The sequence below is a fragment of the Dreissena polymorpha genome, chromosome 6 (genome assembly GCF_020536995.1).
Source record: "Dreissena polymorpha isolate Duluth1 chromosome 6, UMN_Dpol_1.0, whole genome shotgun sequence".
Classification (NCBI taxonomy): domain Eukaryota; kingdom Metazoa; phylum Mollusca; class Bivalvia; order Myida; family Dreissenidae; genus Dreissena; species Dreissena polymorpha.
Genome location: NC_068360.1, coordinates 39,155,648 through 39,173,147, shown reverse-complemented (window position 1 = coordinate 39,173,147; position 17,500 = coordinate 39,155,648). Strand labels below are relative to the sequence as shown.

Here is a 17,500-nt window from a genome sequence, read left to right as displayed (position 1 = left end):
TGTGCATTTCATGAAATCCTTTCTTTGACCGTTCCCAAACCCCATCTAACTCTTATTCAATTCTGGCAGTTGTTTTATACTAAGTATGTGCACAAAGTACCGGTACACCAGCTAACTAAACCCATTTATGTCTATCGTCTAGAAACAAGACCTTGGCCAACTTAAAACATTTCTGTAAGAAATATTCTAAATATAAAAATAAATATATAAGACATCCCTAATTTTATCAATTAATTGATCCAATTAAGTGGAGAGTCCACTAGGTATAAATGGGCTAATAACCCATTGTTTTCTTATCATATATTAATGTTCCTTCTACACAAAATTTATGCAAGATAATATCTTCGTTTAATCACGAAAGATTGAATCAGTGATCTGCCGCTGAAATTCCATTTTATAAATGACTCGGTATTGGCAATTTGTCCACTGGTATTTGTCACTGAGTTTTAATATATCCCATGTGACAGGATGAGTAACCCAGAGCATTTTTTGGCGATTTGTCCACTGTTATTTGTCACTTAGTTTTAATATCTCCCATGAGAGAGGATGAGTAACTCAGAGCATTTTTTTTAGATCAGCCCCATAAGGACATATAATTTTAGTTATTGTTCCATGTAATTCAACACAATTATTGGTTTGAATTAAGCAAACGTACGTGTTGTATAACAGCCTGTTTGTAATCACTTGGAATGGGTAATAACTATTTAATTAACCGATTTATGCCTAGTGGACTCTCCCATCCTTCTAAATTGGATCAATTTATTTCCAAAATTAGGGATGTCTAGTATATTTATTTCTATATTTAGAATATTTCTTACAAAAAATCCTTTAAGCAAACAGCGCATACCCAGATGAGACGCCACATCATGCGGCGTCTCATTCGGGTCTACGCTGTTTGCCAATGCCTTTTTTCTAGACGCTAGGCATAAATGGGTTAAAGTTGTTCATATTTTTTTCCAAAAGAGATCGATCTGCTGCTTTATGACTAATCGGTCTAAATTTTTATTTAAATTTTGTTTTGCATTTTTATTCATTAAACTACATGATAGTTGTATTAACAATTGCTCTGATAATTGAAAGCACATTTTGTTTACCACAAATAAATGAGTAAAAATATGCATTATGTTCAGAGAAACCACAAAACAAAAATGCTTCATTCATAATGGCAAAATAATTTATGAGAAAACAAGTTGATTAAATGAATGTACTTTTACACATAACTGATCCCTATATTAATAGAAATAAAGTCTCAACTGTCATATGTTTTGTAAATAATTGCAGCTCTTTATTACACTGGTACCTCATTAGTGCCATTAAAAGTATACTGTTACAGCAGGGTTTTTTTACCTTATATAACAGACGCCGAATATCGGCGTCTTCCCCAAGCAGTCTAGGCTACTATTTTCCCCTTTCCGGACCGAAAAATTCCCCAAGCGGAAGCTTTTTCCCCTCCATAAAACAGTTCAAAACGATTGAATTTTACAACAAATTCGCTCGAAATCGTACAAAACACCGTTTGGTACCCGTCCAATTATGGTTCCCAACCTGTTCACGCCGTTCTGTACTGTATAAATGTTACGACAATGATTACCTCCCTTGGCCGATTTACGATAACTGTCATCTCGCTTACGTTAAATGTCACCAAAAAAGGCAAAATGTCGCATAACTGGCGAAATTACCGGAAAAAAGCCCCCAAAAATTGCAAATAACGCGGTTATCGATGCGTATAAGCAGCTTTCAAGAACTTTCAGGGCCAGACCAACTGACAGAGGAGGACATGGATGCGTTAGGGGAGATGTTTAAAGGACTGAAACACAGGGAAATGCCTCTGTGAAATTGTGTAATAACATGTTAATTAACCACAAATATTGATGTATGAAGAAAATAACAGTATTTTTTGTGTTTTTTTAACCAAATTAACAGTTAAAGTAAGACCCTTAAAATTGTTCCCCTAGTAAGGAAAAAACGCGCGCGATTTTTCCCCAAAAGTGGAAAATCACGCATGAAATTTCCCTAAAAGTGGAAAATCACGCGTGAAATTTCCCCAACCTAAGGGCTAAAGGCCCCTTCCCCTACAACCCAAAAAAAACCCTGAATAAAAATGTTTGCACACTCCATTTTGGTGATTATAGCATAATGACAACTGCTGTGTGATCCGTTCAAGAAAATGTTCAGAGTCAAGAAAAATCAGAATGAAGTCTTGCATAACATATAACTTAGTTTCTTTTATCTCATAACAGAGGTATTCCATAATTTCCTTTATTTCAAATGTACTATAGATTATATCACCCAGTGAATACAATGTACTTTAAGTGGTAGCCGATGAACGTTCACATATTAAAGGCAGTAATTTTTTCTCCCATAACACAAACAAAACAACTCAATAAATGTATTTATATTAGTAATTCGATGCATTCGGGATATGATCGAAGTATGCGTTTGGTCATTTTTAGCTGAAAACGGTTAAAATATCACCTGTAGCAATACCCCACACCACATACCATTTATAAGAATTGGAGAAAACGTACAATATAAAAAAATTAGAACAAGGTAAAAATGTGTTCTTGTAATTTTCAGCTCTCGAAGAAAAACTATTCTTACTAGATGAACATTATGTTTTTGTGTTCGTAATATATTTCCATCATATAACAAATATGGAGAGTACCCTAAGCACATTTTAAAAACAATCTCTTAATTATTGGTGTATTAACCTCAAGTTCCCAAACAGTACGGTACTCTTAGATTGTACCAAGTGCGAGTCAAATATCTTTGCAGCTTATACTGCATTCATGAAATGTCAAAGAAACATTTCAAGCGCAGTGTGCATTCTGTATTACCGATTCATTATCACAAGCTAGTTAAATCTACGCATTAAGTGGACATAAGTATAAATAATTAAAACAATAGTATTCATCAAAATAGGCGGTATATTTTACATTATCAAATGAATGATTTTTCTATCAGTGGTGTGTAACCTGTCATGATGCGGTTATGTTTTATTACTGTTGTAATTGTCACTATTTTTATTTTTATTAGAAGTAGTATTGCTATTATTTTTAATAATATTATTATACTTATTATTATTATACTAATTATTTTTATACTTATTATTATTATGATAATTAGTAGTAGTAGTAGTAGTAGTAGTAGTAGAAGTAGTAGTAGTAGTAGTAGTAGTGGTAGTAGTAGTAGTAGTAGTAGAAGTAGTAGTAGTTGTAGTAGTAGTAGTAGTAGTAGTAGAGTAGTAGTAGTAGTAGTAGTAGTAGTAGTAGTGGTGGTGGTGGTGGTGGTGGTGGTGGTGATGGTGGTGGTGATGGTGGTGGTAGTAGTAGTAGCAGCAGCAGAAGTAGTAGTAGTAGTAGTAGTAGTAGTAGTAAAAGTATTTGTAGTTGTAGTAGTAGTAGTTGTAGTAGTAGTAGTAGTAGTACTAGTAGTAGTAGTAGTAAAAGTATTAGTAGTTGTAGTAGTAGTAGTTGTAGTAGTAGTAGTAGTAGTAGTAGTAGTAATAGTAGTAGTAGTAGTAGTAGTAGTAGTAGTAGTAGTAGTAGTAGTAGTAGTAGTAGCAATAGTAGTAGTAGTAGTAGTAGTAGTAGTAGTAGTAGCACTGTTAGCATTATTATTATTATGATTACTTATGTTGATAAAGCAGTTAATATCGGCAAATCCCGTTTTGTTGTATTTCTGAGGTCATACATTCCTATAAATGCCAGTATGCTTGCTGAAGACCAGAATTTCTCTAATTTGCAGTTTGACATGATACATATAAATAGTCATGCACATATAGATGTGCATGTAGATTCGTTCACTGCTTTACTATCTGTCAGAAATATGCATGTTGACGACAACATAGGAGAAATGCAACAGGGATACACAGTGGATTTATTGGTTTTATTATTTATATCGTTAAAATCGTGTATATTACTTCTTTAAATTAATGTTTGTTTTTGTTATATTTTTTATAATAATCACAAAATTGATCTAAAATGATAACCTTGAAAACAGATAGAATTGCAGTTAATGTTATTGAAAGTTAACTAGATTTAAACTTAATTCCACTACCTGTAGATGGCATTGGACAAAAACAACTTTTACAAAGTTCTGACTACGCGAGTAGACGTATTTCTGTTATACCTACTGATAAAATATGACATTTCTGTAGTGAAATAACAGCAGTGAAAATAACACAATTGTTCTTTTCACCGATGAAAAGAACGCATTTTTAGAATTCCTTTTTCTATTTTTAGATTATCATATCAAGATGTACTTCCCTTAATTTTATCCTTGTTTATATTTTTTCTATGATCACGAGTGACACAAAATCCATATTCCACCGAATCCAACACGTGTTCTTTTAGTTTTATGCTTTTTTACCGTTTATTTACATTGTAAAAGAGTTTTACTGAAGAATTTTCCTGGAATAATGTCGTAATTTCGTCAACAAAATGACGTCATTTCGTCAACAAAATGACGTCATTTCAATGTCTTGTGGCACGACACGGGAGAAACTCCGAGAAAGGGTAACTTTTCAGCAAAAGGGAAACAGCTGTTAATTATTTTCTTGGAAAAGGGGCATAAAAGAAACCGAAAATGTGTTCATGTCAGTGTAAGATCGTTTGTTATTTCACTCGTGATCATAGAAAAATAATAGTTCCACTCGTGAACATATATTTTCTATGATCACTCATGAAATAACAAACGATCTTACACTGACATGAACAAATATCCTCTATTTATTATATCATAAGTATTATTATTAAGCTATCGGGAATGTAATGATTTAAGTATGATGGACAAATGTGAAATGCCAACGGGTCTGTATGTTATAGGGCTAAGTTAAGAGTAGAATGCCATCATTTAGTCGAGGACCCTGACTCAAGCACAATTGTTCACAAAATTGAAAGAATAATAAAAATACTGTGAAGTGTGTTACATTATGTGACTTTTTGGCAATAATCAGGCACTTAGGTCAAAAAGAAATGTCATTGTAAATAGCAAAATGTCAATTATAAGAATTTAATCCATCATTCCTGTCCAATGCATATGAGCCGTGCTCTGTGAAAAGGGGATGTAATGCATGTGCATATAATGTCGTCCAAGAGTAGCCTGTGCAGTCCGCACAAGCTCATCAGGGACGATACTTTCCGCTTAAACTGGATTTTTGCTAACAAGAGACTTTCTTTAACAAAAAATATCATAAAAGCCAAATGTGTCGTCCCCGATTAGCCTGCACGGACTGCATAGGCTAATCTTGGACGACATTTTACGCACATGCATTTAACCCCCTTTTCACAGAGTCCGGCCCATATTTAAGACAAAGCTCTGTACCCGTTAAACGCTGGCAATTACCAAGTAGAATGAGGGCGTCAATCCTAATGTGCTGTTTCATGCTCATGTGCCATGAATGAAAGTATTCATCTTGATTAAACAGCATGCCGATCCCTTTGTGCTGTCAAGAACACTAAGCGCTAAATTTAAACAACAGCCATCTAAATTGTCATTTATATTATACTAAACGTTAATCCTCTGTTTATGCAAACATGTATTGTGAATGATCATACATTGTGTTTCTTCCAGAGATGAACGAGAAAATCGGTTAATTGTATTTGTTTAAACAACTATTTTCAATTGGCCATGTTCATTTGCGTGTAAGTTTGCAAATTAAAGACACAATAATTGAGGTTCAGTTCATCAAAGCAATTTCCAAACACATTTTATTTGAAATAATCGCTTTTAAGAACGTTTTACCATTCATCTATGTATGTCTTATATTTATTTTTCTAAAATACACATAGAATATTATAATTTCTTATTTACAAGTTAGGTCTATTTCAAACCAAGATTAAGGTCCCGACTAGACCGTATAATGTTTTTTAATTTCGAAGTCGCATTTTTCACTTGAAGTCAAAGCTGTTGAGGTGTTGTGGTTTTGGAATGATCGCGCTCGGTATTGTTTACGCTTTCTATTGTGTTCGAGCACTTCAAATCAATTATAATCATGCATAGATCCCTAATCGACGAAAACTGTTTAAACGATGCTGGATATTTTGAATGATTTTCTGTAAGATGTTCAACTATATGAATCAGTTACTTGATTTTCTTGTCGGACGTGAAAACAAAACTAAGTTATTGCGGAGTATACTGATGTTTACAATCTCCGTTATAGTACTTACGAAACTTTATACAACATCATATCGAATTATAGTATTAAATAATATCATGTTCATTGTGTTAAGCAATGTTTTAGTTCAAAAGGTACATCGCTATTTTGAACAGTTTGTTCAAAGTCCCAACTACTTCAAATATAGGTTTTCAACTTTATTTAAAAAATGAACAGCATTTTTCTGCATTTCATCAGTTTATGAACTGTCGATAAAATTACGCCTAATTTTCAGAAACGCCGACGCATAAATTAGGTGTATTTTTCCCGACAGTTCATACACCGATGAAATGCAGAAAAAAAGCTATTTAAGTCGTATAATTACAACACAAAATGATCTTAAAGCTGAAATTATATCGTGGTAAGGGTCATACAAGTCCTTTTTAATATTGCGTATGTATCTATTTTTAGTTTCGGTTTCATCTCCGTCAAATGGGTGTATCGTTGAAGTTCGCGCAAAAAATACAACGTCATTTTGCTATTGACCAACAAAAAAACAACGCCATTAAGTTTCGCGCAAAACATTACGTCATTTTGGCAACTTGTTTATGACCAAAAAGAAGCGCCATGAATATTCATGTTTAAATTTGCATGCAAATTGGGTTCATCGGAAAATGAAAAAAAGGTTACGTGAACAAATTTTCAAATCAGAATGCAGCATTCATATGAAAGTGACAGATGTTGTTATTATTATAACTTTAAAGCAAATACAATAATCACCCGATAATTACTCCGGTGTTTTATCTTACTATTGTTTTGTACGCACACACTTTTAGTTCTTAACTATTATCATCATAAAATGATGAACGATTGTGTCAAGACTATAAGTTTATTTCGTTTTCGAATAGTAAAAACAAAGCTCTCGGTGATCTTTACCGGATGATGGTAAAAGGTTATGTGTATCAATTTAAAACGGCATTTAACCACTGTAAACAAATTTCAGTGCAATACATATACAATAAAATATAAACCATGAGTACAAAACGGTATATGTAGTTATTAATGATACAATATTGTATAATGTTTATATACGTGCATGTTAATTTTTGTAAAATCAATTTTTGATTAGTATTTATTTATAAAGAAAATATTGACATTCACATGTCATGCATTTAGTCGAATTCTTTTTCAACAGGTGACGTGCGTGTTATACACAATCACAAAGTTATGATACTAATAAGAATTATATCCTCCGAACACAGTTGGGGTTTCAATTTGTTTATAAAGAGATAAATTTGTAACTGCTTGATTAAATATTAAACTTCTTTACCTTCACAAATCTGATATACCAAACTTTAGGAAATAAATTCATAAACGGTAATTATAAAGAGGACACAAATTAAACAAAACAAAAAAGTACTGTCTGTCTTAAATCGTCAACTTTCTTTTTGTCCCCCATATTAGGCGGAGCGTTGTAGGTTTTATAGTTTCCGTCTTTATGATGTTCGTTTTTCTCTCCGTTTGTGTCCATCTGTCACAAACGTGTCAGATTTATATCTGAGAGAAACTATTTACGATTTCAACATGAAACGTCATCGGATTATAAATATTAACGAGGAGAAGTGCCATGAAACAGAGCCAAAGCCTTTAACTGTCTGAAATAAGAGATATTTCCTTTTGTTGTGTGTGAATGATGTAACGTTTTAGGGATGCAATACAACATTTAAATATTACATTTACGGGTGCATACATATCAATGGGATAATGTGCTATGTACAAAAACATACTCATACACTTTATTAAATAACACTAATTGTTATTAGTTGTTTAAGTATGGTGCAACTTTCCAGGATAATACCTCACATTATATACACTATTTTCACATTAAACTCCACGGGTGTATACATATTTATACGGGAGGATTTATTGTATCAATTAATAAACACAATTTATTTAGCGGGGATATCAATTAAACACATTCGGCTTTTTTGTTGATGTATATATGTTGCCCATTGTATGGCAAGTCTTATTCTTATTATATCGAGTTAAGTTATAGTTTTGCTTGCAAGAAAAGTTGTTGTTTTTTTAGTGCAATGTTTCAGACTATTAAATGACCATTACCTTATAATTTAAAATAATTTATATACAATATTGAATATTGCAAATAAGTCATTTTTGTTTATTCCGTTAAATAATACTTTGATCAGCTTATGTTCAGCCACTAAAGTCTTGATTTAGCTATGGCCACTTCAAAGATACCTTCTTATTTTGTATTTGTCAAAATATGTCATACACACTACATTTGTACGTGAAAACTAGGAATATGGCCTATATAAACGTAAACTTAAACGATTTAGTATAAAATCAATAAGATCAAGCAACTCATGAAAAAAGTAATCAGGGACACTTGAACAATGGCCGCCAAGTTGCGGTCACAGGTGAGCGGCTCGTCAGTGAAGAAGTATTGGGCGTTGTTGACAATACCGTCGTAGTATTCCTTCCCGCATTTTAGGACCAATGCGTCAGAGAGACAGGCCAGGCGCTGATCAACAGCACTGGTAAACATACGAGGCATTCAAATGAATATATTTCGATTACGTTACACCATATTGCATCATGATTTTTAAACATCAGTAAACATGTATGGTTGGACAGAATTGCATTAATGATCGCCCATTCTAGCTATTAAACCGTCTTTATTTTAATAACAAAGACAATTTCAAACGTATCTATTTAATTGTGTGTATTTACATATTTATAAATTAAATTTGTTTTATAGTTGTTGTTTCTTATCATCTGTTCAGAACGTCGGTAAAACACCCAAGGTAAACTGTCTGTAGAATCAAATAAATTGTAATTTAAACAAAAACAAAATTAAAATTATACATTACAAATATTTCAAGTACTTACACGCAAGACATCTTCTCCGAAAAGGTTGTAAATTGTTTATTCATAATTTTAATGCAGTCTACGTAACTCTGTTCTTGAAGTTACAAATACCTCAAGTACTTACACGCAAGACATCTTCTCCGAAGAGGTTGTAAATTGTTTATTCACCACTTTAATGCAGTCTACGTAACTCTGTTCTTGAAGTTTGTCATGTACGCATCGAGATGTGCCGAAATCTAAATGCGAAACACCATATAGTTAATAAGATTTAGGAGACCTTTTGGGCATTATATAAGCAGTTCTGACGAATAAAGGAATTATGCATGATGCACAGATATTTTTTATGATTTCTGTCAAAAGAGCGAACCCGATATCTTTCACGAATTGAGCGACCCGATGAACTTGTAACGTATCCCTTAGTATGTTTCTAAGGAAGTATCATATTTAACTAGTGCAACAACTAAAATTAATAGTACGTCAACTACATGTATTTTGTATATCAATTCATTGCTTATACTGTTTTCAGATATTTGACAGTCATACCGTTGGGCAACTGTGGACAGCGTTCCTTTGTAAGCATCCGTAGGGTCTCGAAAGACGGGAAATGCGGCTGCATTTTCTCCTGACCTAAAGCAGAAATATTGCGAACTTGTTCCGCAACCGATGGGCATTCAGTCTCAACGTCAGGTGTAACGCAAGCGAACATCTCCGAAAAAACACTGAAATAAGAAAGGGATATAACAACGCTGAACTTATAAGGGTTAATTTTGTTTTTAAAAATGACATACAATTTTGTCATAAAAGTTCAAAAATCAAAATGAGTATAACTCAAATTTAAGCAGCAAAAAATCATCAAGAAATAATACAGATATCGCTGCCTTGTAGCGGCAAAAGCAAATCATATCTTTGGTACTTTAAACGAGCTTAAAATGGCATCCATACCTTACTTGCAAGCCAGTTTTGTCCAAAAATAAAAAAAGTGTTAACAATTGAATCTCATATCACCAAGATACAAATTTAATTGAAAATAAACCTTATATTTTGCAATTGAATTGTATTTAACTAATAAAAAGTCGGGTTTAATCGGGAGTTACAGAACTGTTACTTTCTATGACAAGACACAATGAAACAAAAACAAGTGTCCACTATATTGCGTCTTTAATAAACACGCTTAAGAAATATAGCAGCATATATTTGAAAAGTCGGTTAATTAGAATGCACTTCGTTATGTCCCTTGTTTATAGCCACATTTACATAACTGTTTTGCATATATTTTCGGAAAATTAATTAAACTGTTATTGTGTTTGATGTTTGATAACTATTTTAAATTAACTATATTGTTTTCAGTCAACAAACCGAACATAATTGTATGCATCACAAAATAATGAATTTCTTACCCACAAATTGGTTGCATCAATTTCTGGACATATATGAATAGTGTTTCCGGCTCCTCCGGTTCTTCGAGCCAATCTGGAAAATCTCTGTTAGAACCACTTTCAGTGAGGCAATTTGCAGCGACCCGGCATTTCGTATCTGAATAAATAATCAACTGTTTTCGAAATAAATAAATGCAAATGTACGCACACGCAGAGGAAGGCGCTGTTTCTACATCTCGAGTTGTTCTTTGATCTGAAATATTCACAAGGTGACGCTTTCTACTTATACTTACAAGAACGACTTTAAATAAGATTTGTTTAGTTATCAATAGTGTGTAAGTAAAATTTAATTGTATGGATTGATACTCTCTTTATAAAATTATAATTGGCATGATATGTTGTAAATATTTGTTGCAAACTGTTTCTTATAAATTTGGTTCGATAAGCCTTTTATTCTCATTAAGCGCCTTGTTTAGAAAATTTGGATTGTGTAATATTATGTATTGTAAATGACGTAGTTGTTGTTAATTGCCTTTGAAAATACCATTTCAGGGTTTCAAGAATTTCCTGCTTATAATATTTCTGATATTTTAACAATACATTATATCATATTTGTTAAGGAAGGCGAAATTAATATAATAAGAGGAAACAATGAAATGTATCTTAGGATTGCTTGGAATTAATAGTCAATCAAATGGTTTGCATGCATAGTGGCGATGTTTCATTATTCCCATGTGGTATTGCTTATGAATAAGTGTCATGAATAAATAATAGTTATATAAAGTTTTTTATAAATTAGTGACTAACGTTGTTTTAACATTATTGTTGCATTAATAAGTATCTTTATCTATTCACATACTTGGTGATGGGTGTTTTTTGAATATTTTAAAACGAAGGTAAGGGAAAGTAAATGATTGTTAACTATTATAAGTTGTTTGTAAATATGTATGTGAAAATTATCAGTAACTTTAAATTTACATTTTATAATAATTTAAGTCATTAAATAGTAACCCGATGGGTTCTGTGCGCAATTTCTTAGCATCTGGAAATTTAAGTTTGAATGAAGGTAAATCTTTGTAATTAAGATATATTCTGATATTCTGAATATTTCAAAGCAGTTTTAAGAATCCCGTGGTAAAATCGTAAACGTAAACGAATACTTTATTATAGACTCATTGAAAATCGAAACAATACATTTATCTCAAGCATAACGCTAGCACATATGAACAATACAACCTTCCTATCCGGACCATATACATATATGGGCCGTTCTCTGTGAAAAAGGGGTTAAATGCATGTGCGTAAATTGTCAACATAGAAGACCGCACCGGCTAATCAGGGACGACATTTTCCGCTTTACTATATTTTTGTTAAGAAGAGACTAATTTTAAACCAAAAATATCAGACTTCACAGGCTTAACTGGGTTGACACTTTACGCACATGCATTAAACCCTGTGCAGACTGCACGGGCTTATCTGGGACGATTATTTACGCATATACATTAAACCTCTTGTTCACAGACCATAGGCATAAATGTGAAGTTCCGAGTTTGTATTGAAACTATTTATTATTGAGAATTGTTAGAGCTTAACAGCATACAATGACTTATATGAGACGCGTTCTGAGAAAACTTGGCTTAATGAATATGCGTAAAGTGTCATCCCAGATTAGGCTGTGCAGTCCGCACTGGCTAATCAGGGACGACACTTTCCGCTGTTATGGTATTGTTTGTTAAAAGGAAGCCTCTTCTACACTAAATTCAGTTAGGGCGGAAATTGTCGTCCCTGATTAGCCTGTGCAGACTGCACAGGCTCATCTGGGACAACACTTTACGAACATGCATTAAACCCAGTTTTCCCAGAACGCTACTTATATAGTTTATATTGTTTATATTTGTGTTTTTCGTAATGGTAGTTTTCTTCATGACAGTCTCCTCTCTGTGCATGGTAATGTTGGAGTCCATCGAGTTGATACGTTCTTTCAACTCTTCAACATATTAAATCTGATGATAGTGTCGAATAAATAATATTTATCTCTGTCAATCTTCATGCTTTATCACAACAAAATTATAAAGCGTTTTTTAAATAATTTCCATTTACCCATGTTGTTTAGGGTTTTAATATTGTACACACATTGGATTTACTCTATTCAGGGAGTTGAATCAAAATTCTTATGCAACCTAATGAAAACACGTCTAAGATGAACGAAATGTATGCGTTGATTATAATTACATGGTATGTTACATTGACCCCACGATCTTCTTACCGAACAAATCCCCGAGTCCAGGTGGCATTTTACACATGGCTTTAATTTGCTCTCGTGGTGGTATTGAACCTAGACCCTGACTTTCAATCATCTCAGGACATCGGGCTATGAAGTCATACACGCAACTAATGGCTGCCTGTCCCTCTGCGCTTCAATACCAAATAATATGCTCAATGCAGGTGGATAAACAGCATTATGATAACATTGTCATAATATCAATTGAACAGTTAATTAAATAGGTGAACGTATTGAATAAACACAATGTTACATTCATACGCACCGGCGTATAAAGATATGTTTGTTTTTATGCATTAAACGTTATAAACGTATATTTTGATATGCTAGCTGTATTTGATTGGTAACTCTTTTTGTCTGTATTTCATAAGCTTGAAATAAGTTATTAAATTGAATTAACATGCACGTACATTTCATTCGGCGTAAATGCAAATACAGAACAATACTAATACGTGTATTTTATGTTTATTACAAGTGACATTATTTTATAAAGTCATACGGAAATAAGTTGAAGTAGATGAACAGGTTGAGTAAATCCCAAAACAGGATTTTAGTGCAAGATCGGTTAAACTGTATACAAAGAATTTATGTGGTTTTTGAATTGCAGAATACTCGTTCAATGCATACGTGGATATGTTGTCTTAGCCTACTTACTACACATGTTTTACACGTTTATATAGGATCTGGCACGAGTTGTCATATCATACCATATTTTATTAAACGAGTTCAGGATTTGTGTTAGTAAGCGAGCCTTTGGCGAGCTTACTTACGAATTTCCTGGACGAGTTTAATACAATATGGTATGAAATGACAACGAGTGTCAGATTTTTTTATCGCATGCTTTTAATGAGCAAATTAAATAAATATTTACGCAAACATAATGATAAATCCCGAATGTTATTTACATTTCGTGACGTCATTTGACGTTGCAATGTCATTTCAGCAAAATAACAAAATGTGATTGGTCAATCGAACGAAAACTAAGCCAATGAAAACGCTTAAAACGTAAATTACACATGTGTAATAAAAAACTATTTGTAATGATTATATTACGTGGGAAACAGGGCATGTGATAAAAAGCACTTTATTTATTTTATAGATGCATACTCTGAGTGTCAATTAAACTTGTGCTTTATATGCCTACTAGTAGACTACTTTTTTGGCCTTTCATTTGCTATTGAAGGTCAGTTGCAGTAAAGACTTCAAGACGACTTAAGTCGTAAAAATCGTTGCAGACAGTTTAACTCGTCATACATAAGACTATTAACATCCTCATTTATTTGTCCTTTCAGTTCAATGCATACATGCAATTAATTTTTAAATCATGGAAGCATGTACGCAGCGTGTGGTTTTTCAAATCATTATGGTAAAAAACAATACTCGACGAAAATAAACATACAGTATTAATGTTTTCAATACAAGCACTTTGGTGATTAGAGCGAGAGCCATTCAATGTTCAACTTTTGTTGAAGAGTAGTTGTTTATTAATTTAAATTAAATTATTGGTGGCGCTTAATATTGCATCTTGCTTGATATAGGGGTACACATTTTGTAAAGTTTAAATTGGCAGCCATTTTTGTTTTCGGACATTTGATTTTGCGAAACAATAATATTTTTTTGCTATTGTTATTAACAATTAACGACTTACATTGTAATAGTCGCGGAAAAGATTGTTTGTGAATATTGTAGGATAAATGGAATAATGAGTTATTGTGTGTGCACTTACACTTGTGTGTATCCGACTAGTCTTAGAAAAGCCCACATGGCTAGGCATGTCTCGCCGTGTAAAACTTTCTTTTTAATTTCTTTGATGAATTCAAGTAAAACTATACACTTACATAATAGTATCTATATACGCGTAAATTATGATGCGTGTTTGCTACATTAGCCGGAATAGCAGATGCTCTTGATGTCGGAGGTAGGTCTGCGTAATTTTGTTATTTGTATTTTTTTGTTTTGTGTTTGTTACGATAGCATCCGTGTGTGGAAAGTTATTGTTTGAGATTGTAGACTAATAATCACTATTAAAACCACTTGTTTTAGAAAATGGAGACAAAAACAAAAAAAGTGCAATATTGAGGGACATGTTTTTTTATCGTTGTTTGTCTTCACATTTTAAGCGTCCGTACCCCTGTCTTGATCATAAAAATGTTTTGCGTGGTATACATTTAAAACCGAAATACCATGCATGCTTGAACATGTAGAATTTTGTCAAAAACTATATTTTGTCATGTAGACAACATTAACAATTATAGCTTCATATGGATTAAAACAATGCTATTCACTTGTGCCAAGAATGCAAGTGCATATGTGCATATAGTATTGCTTGCATCGGTTTATGTGTTTATTATTTCGCATAATTTACAGCGTAATCATGTGTAAGCCAATACCTGCATAGCATGCCCACAATGTTGAGAATGCCTACGCCGTTCTTTGCGGACTGCTGTAAATACGTCACGTATCCCCTCATGCAGTCATTTGCCTGCGGGTCTTTCTGCAAGTCCTCAACGCAGCCACAGCGGACCACGCCGTTCAGGGAGAAGCCTGAAAACGACTTCGTGATAAAACATGCTTAATGATAAAACCAGCCAGAGGAAAACTTATTATCTCTTTTTAATTGCAAGAAACTAATTACTAAATATCGTAACAGAGAACTAAAGCACTGGACCTTTCACATGACAATAAATAAATATATATATAGCGGAATTTACTCGCGTACTTCGCGACACTGAAAATTGAATTCGAATTACTGAGACACAAAAATAGTCAACTTAAGTTCGACTCTGATTCTTAATTGATATTTAAATATATACGAATAGTGATATAAATACACCAGCAGTTTAACTTTGGATCACGTATCCGACATAAACAGTACGATTTACTTAATACTGTTACTAATTCAGATTTGAGCAGCGTAGTACGAAACTACAAACGTTGTTGGAATGTAGTATTTGTCCTCACTGATAATGTGTTCTTGTGGGTATATGTTTACAGCAAATGACCAATGGATACACAAAATCTAAATTCTAACGCTATCTCCATATTGCTATGATATTTAATACTAAACAATATTCTAGTTATTTAATAAAGGGTTTAAACAATAAAAATACAAACCTGTTTTCAAAGTAAATACAAACGCAAAAAACTTGTTTGAAATGTCATTATATTATTAATCATTTATTTCAGATAAACATGTTCATGAAAACAAGATGTTGCCAAAATCAGCAACAGTTGAAACACACTCGTTGACACTACTTTATGCACAGACATGATGCTTCAAACGTCATAATTTTTATGCAATATGATAATTAATACATAAACATACGGTGTTTTCGTGCATGTTTTGCAGGAGTTTTGTGATGCCATTACAACTTAAAACCCAGCCGACCCACTCAAACAATCACCCACCTGGTTGTCGACTGGACGTAAACGTCTGCAGTGATGTTTCCGATGAAATATATTATTTTTGTTTGTGTCACTTATATGTATTTTCATGTTCGTTTTGTTTGTATTTATTTACTACATAAGATAAAATGTGTACGATCTGTTGGTATGTAAAGCGATACACTGAAATATGGGAGAAATGGGGAATAATCGAACTAGACTTAAACTGGATTACCTTGAGGAGTAATCCATCTGAACAGTTGTAGGTGTGTGTAAAGTAAACATGCTGTTATTTTTTATAAATCGTTGAAAATAATTTATATAAGTGTTTTAAGATATGATATTGCAAGCTGCCTTTAGTTGGCCTCATACGTACACCTACACTTAGAAGGAACATACAAGGGTTAAGAAAAGAAATGTCAGTAAGATTGCGTATCCCAACTGCATTTGTCCTTATTTGTCTATGTTATACTTCCTGATGGATTTCTAGGGTGACTAGAAAGAATACGCTCCCCACTTCATACTGGAAAATGGACACTACAAAAAAGTTGCAAGAATTGCAGACATATTTAGATTATATAGTTACTGTGTACACTGGAGAAATATATTGCAACATCATGTATTATTTTATAGCGTAGTTACAATCACAACATTTATTGTGTATACTTCAGATTTAATGTAAAAGCCTGCTGATTTTATAAACCAACATATGCTCTTCTGTTAGTATGAGCTTCAATAACATTTCCTGTTTATTGTGTTGTACTGTGACGGCATATGCAACCCTTTGACCTCTTTATATATACTTATACATAACCATCGGAATTATATCATTATAAATATTATTTATTGGCGTTTATGTGAAACAACATATGCTCTCATATAAAACAGCCAAAGTGTTATTATTCAACATGTGTATTTATAGGTGTTTCTTAGCAAGCAAATTTGCTGTTTTTATGCACTCGTCCAACGTAAATGGCCTTATATATACATATCAATAAATCATACCCCGTTCGCTCATTTATTTGAATAATGATGTGATGTCGTGTAGTTTTCTTATTTTTAAAAGACGTTACTGATAAGCGGCCAGTGATTTTTACTTTCTTAAAACAATCTCCACATTGTTTACTTTCTATCGCATATGTTCTCCTAACCGCACGTTGTTCGCCAACAGACAATGACAAAAATGTACAATACTTATAATTAAAAATAATTTATCAAATAATGCTTTTTATTTTCAAAACATGATTTTTGATGAAGATGCAATAAATAGGCATACATTTCAACACTACAAAACGATACTTTTACAACTCAACTACTCTCAATAGGAGCATGTATTTCTTCGACATCTAAACAGAAGATTCTTCTTCAACGAACATAGTTCGCCAACACCAAACTGGCTCTTTCCGTTATTCATGAATAGTTGAGAAAACAGTAGCTGTGTCGCCGAGCAAATCTACATTCGAGTTAAAATAG

General features: G+C 32.9%; 1 protein-coding gene across 1 annotated transcript in view; it reads right to left on the bottom strand.

The window, feature by feature from the left end:
* Window positions 1-6,902: 6,902 nt before the first annotated feature.
* The window catches only part of LOC127834311 (uncharacterized), an 11,522-nt gene continuing 924 nt past the window's right edge, over window positions 6,903-17,500 (bottom strand). Inside the window, exons 2-7 of the mRNA XM_052360052.1 lie at window positions 15,034-15,187; window positions 12,629-12,777; window positions 10,384-10,519; window positions 9,530-9,705; window positions 9,111-9,222; window positions 6,903-8,652 (exon numbers count right to left, since the gene is read on the bottom strand). Of these exons, the coding sequence (XP_052216012.1) occupies window positions 8,451-8,652; window positions 9,111-9,222; window positions 9,530-9,705; window positions 10,384-10,519; window positions 12,629-12,777; window positions 15,034-15,187 (929 nt within the window). The 3' untranslated portion in view covers window positions 6,903-8,450. The remainder of the gene's footprint in view (window positions 8,653-9,110; window positions 9,223-9,529; window positions 9,706-10,383; window positions 10,520-12,628; window positions 12,778-15,033; window positions 15,188-17,500) is intronic.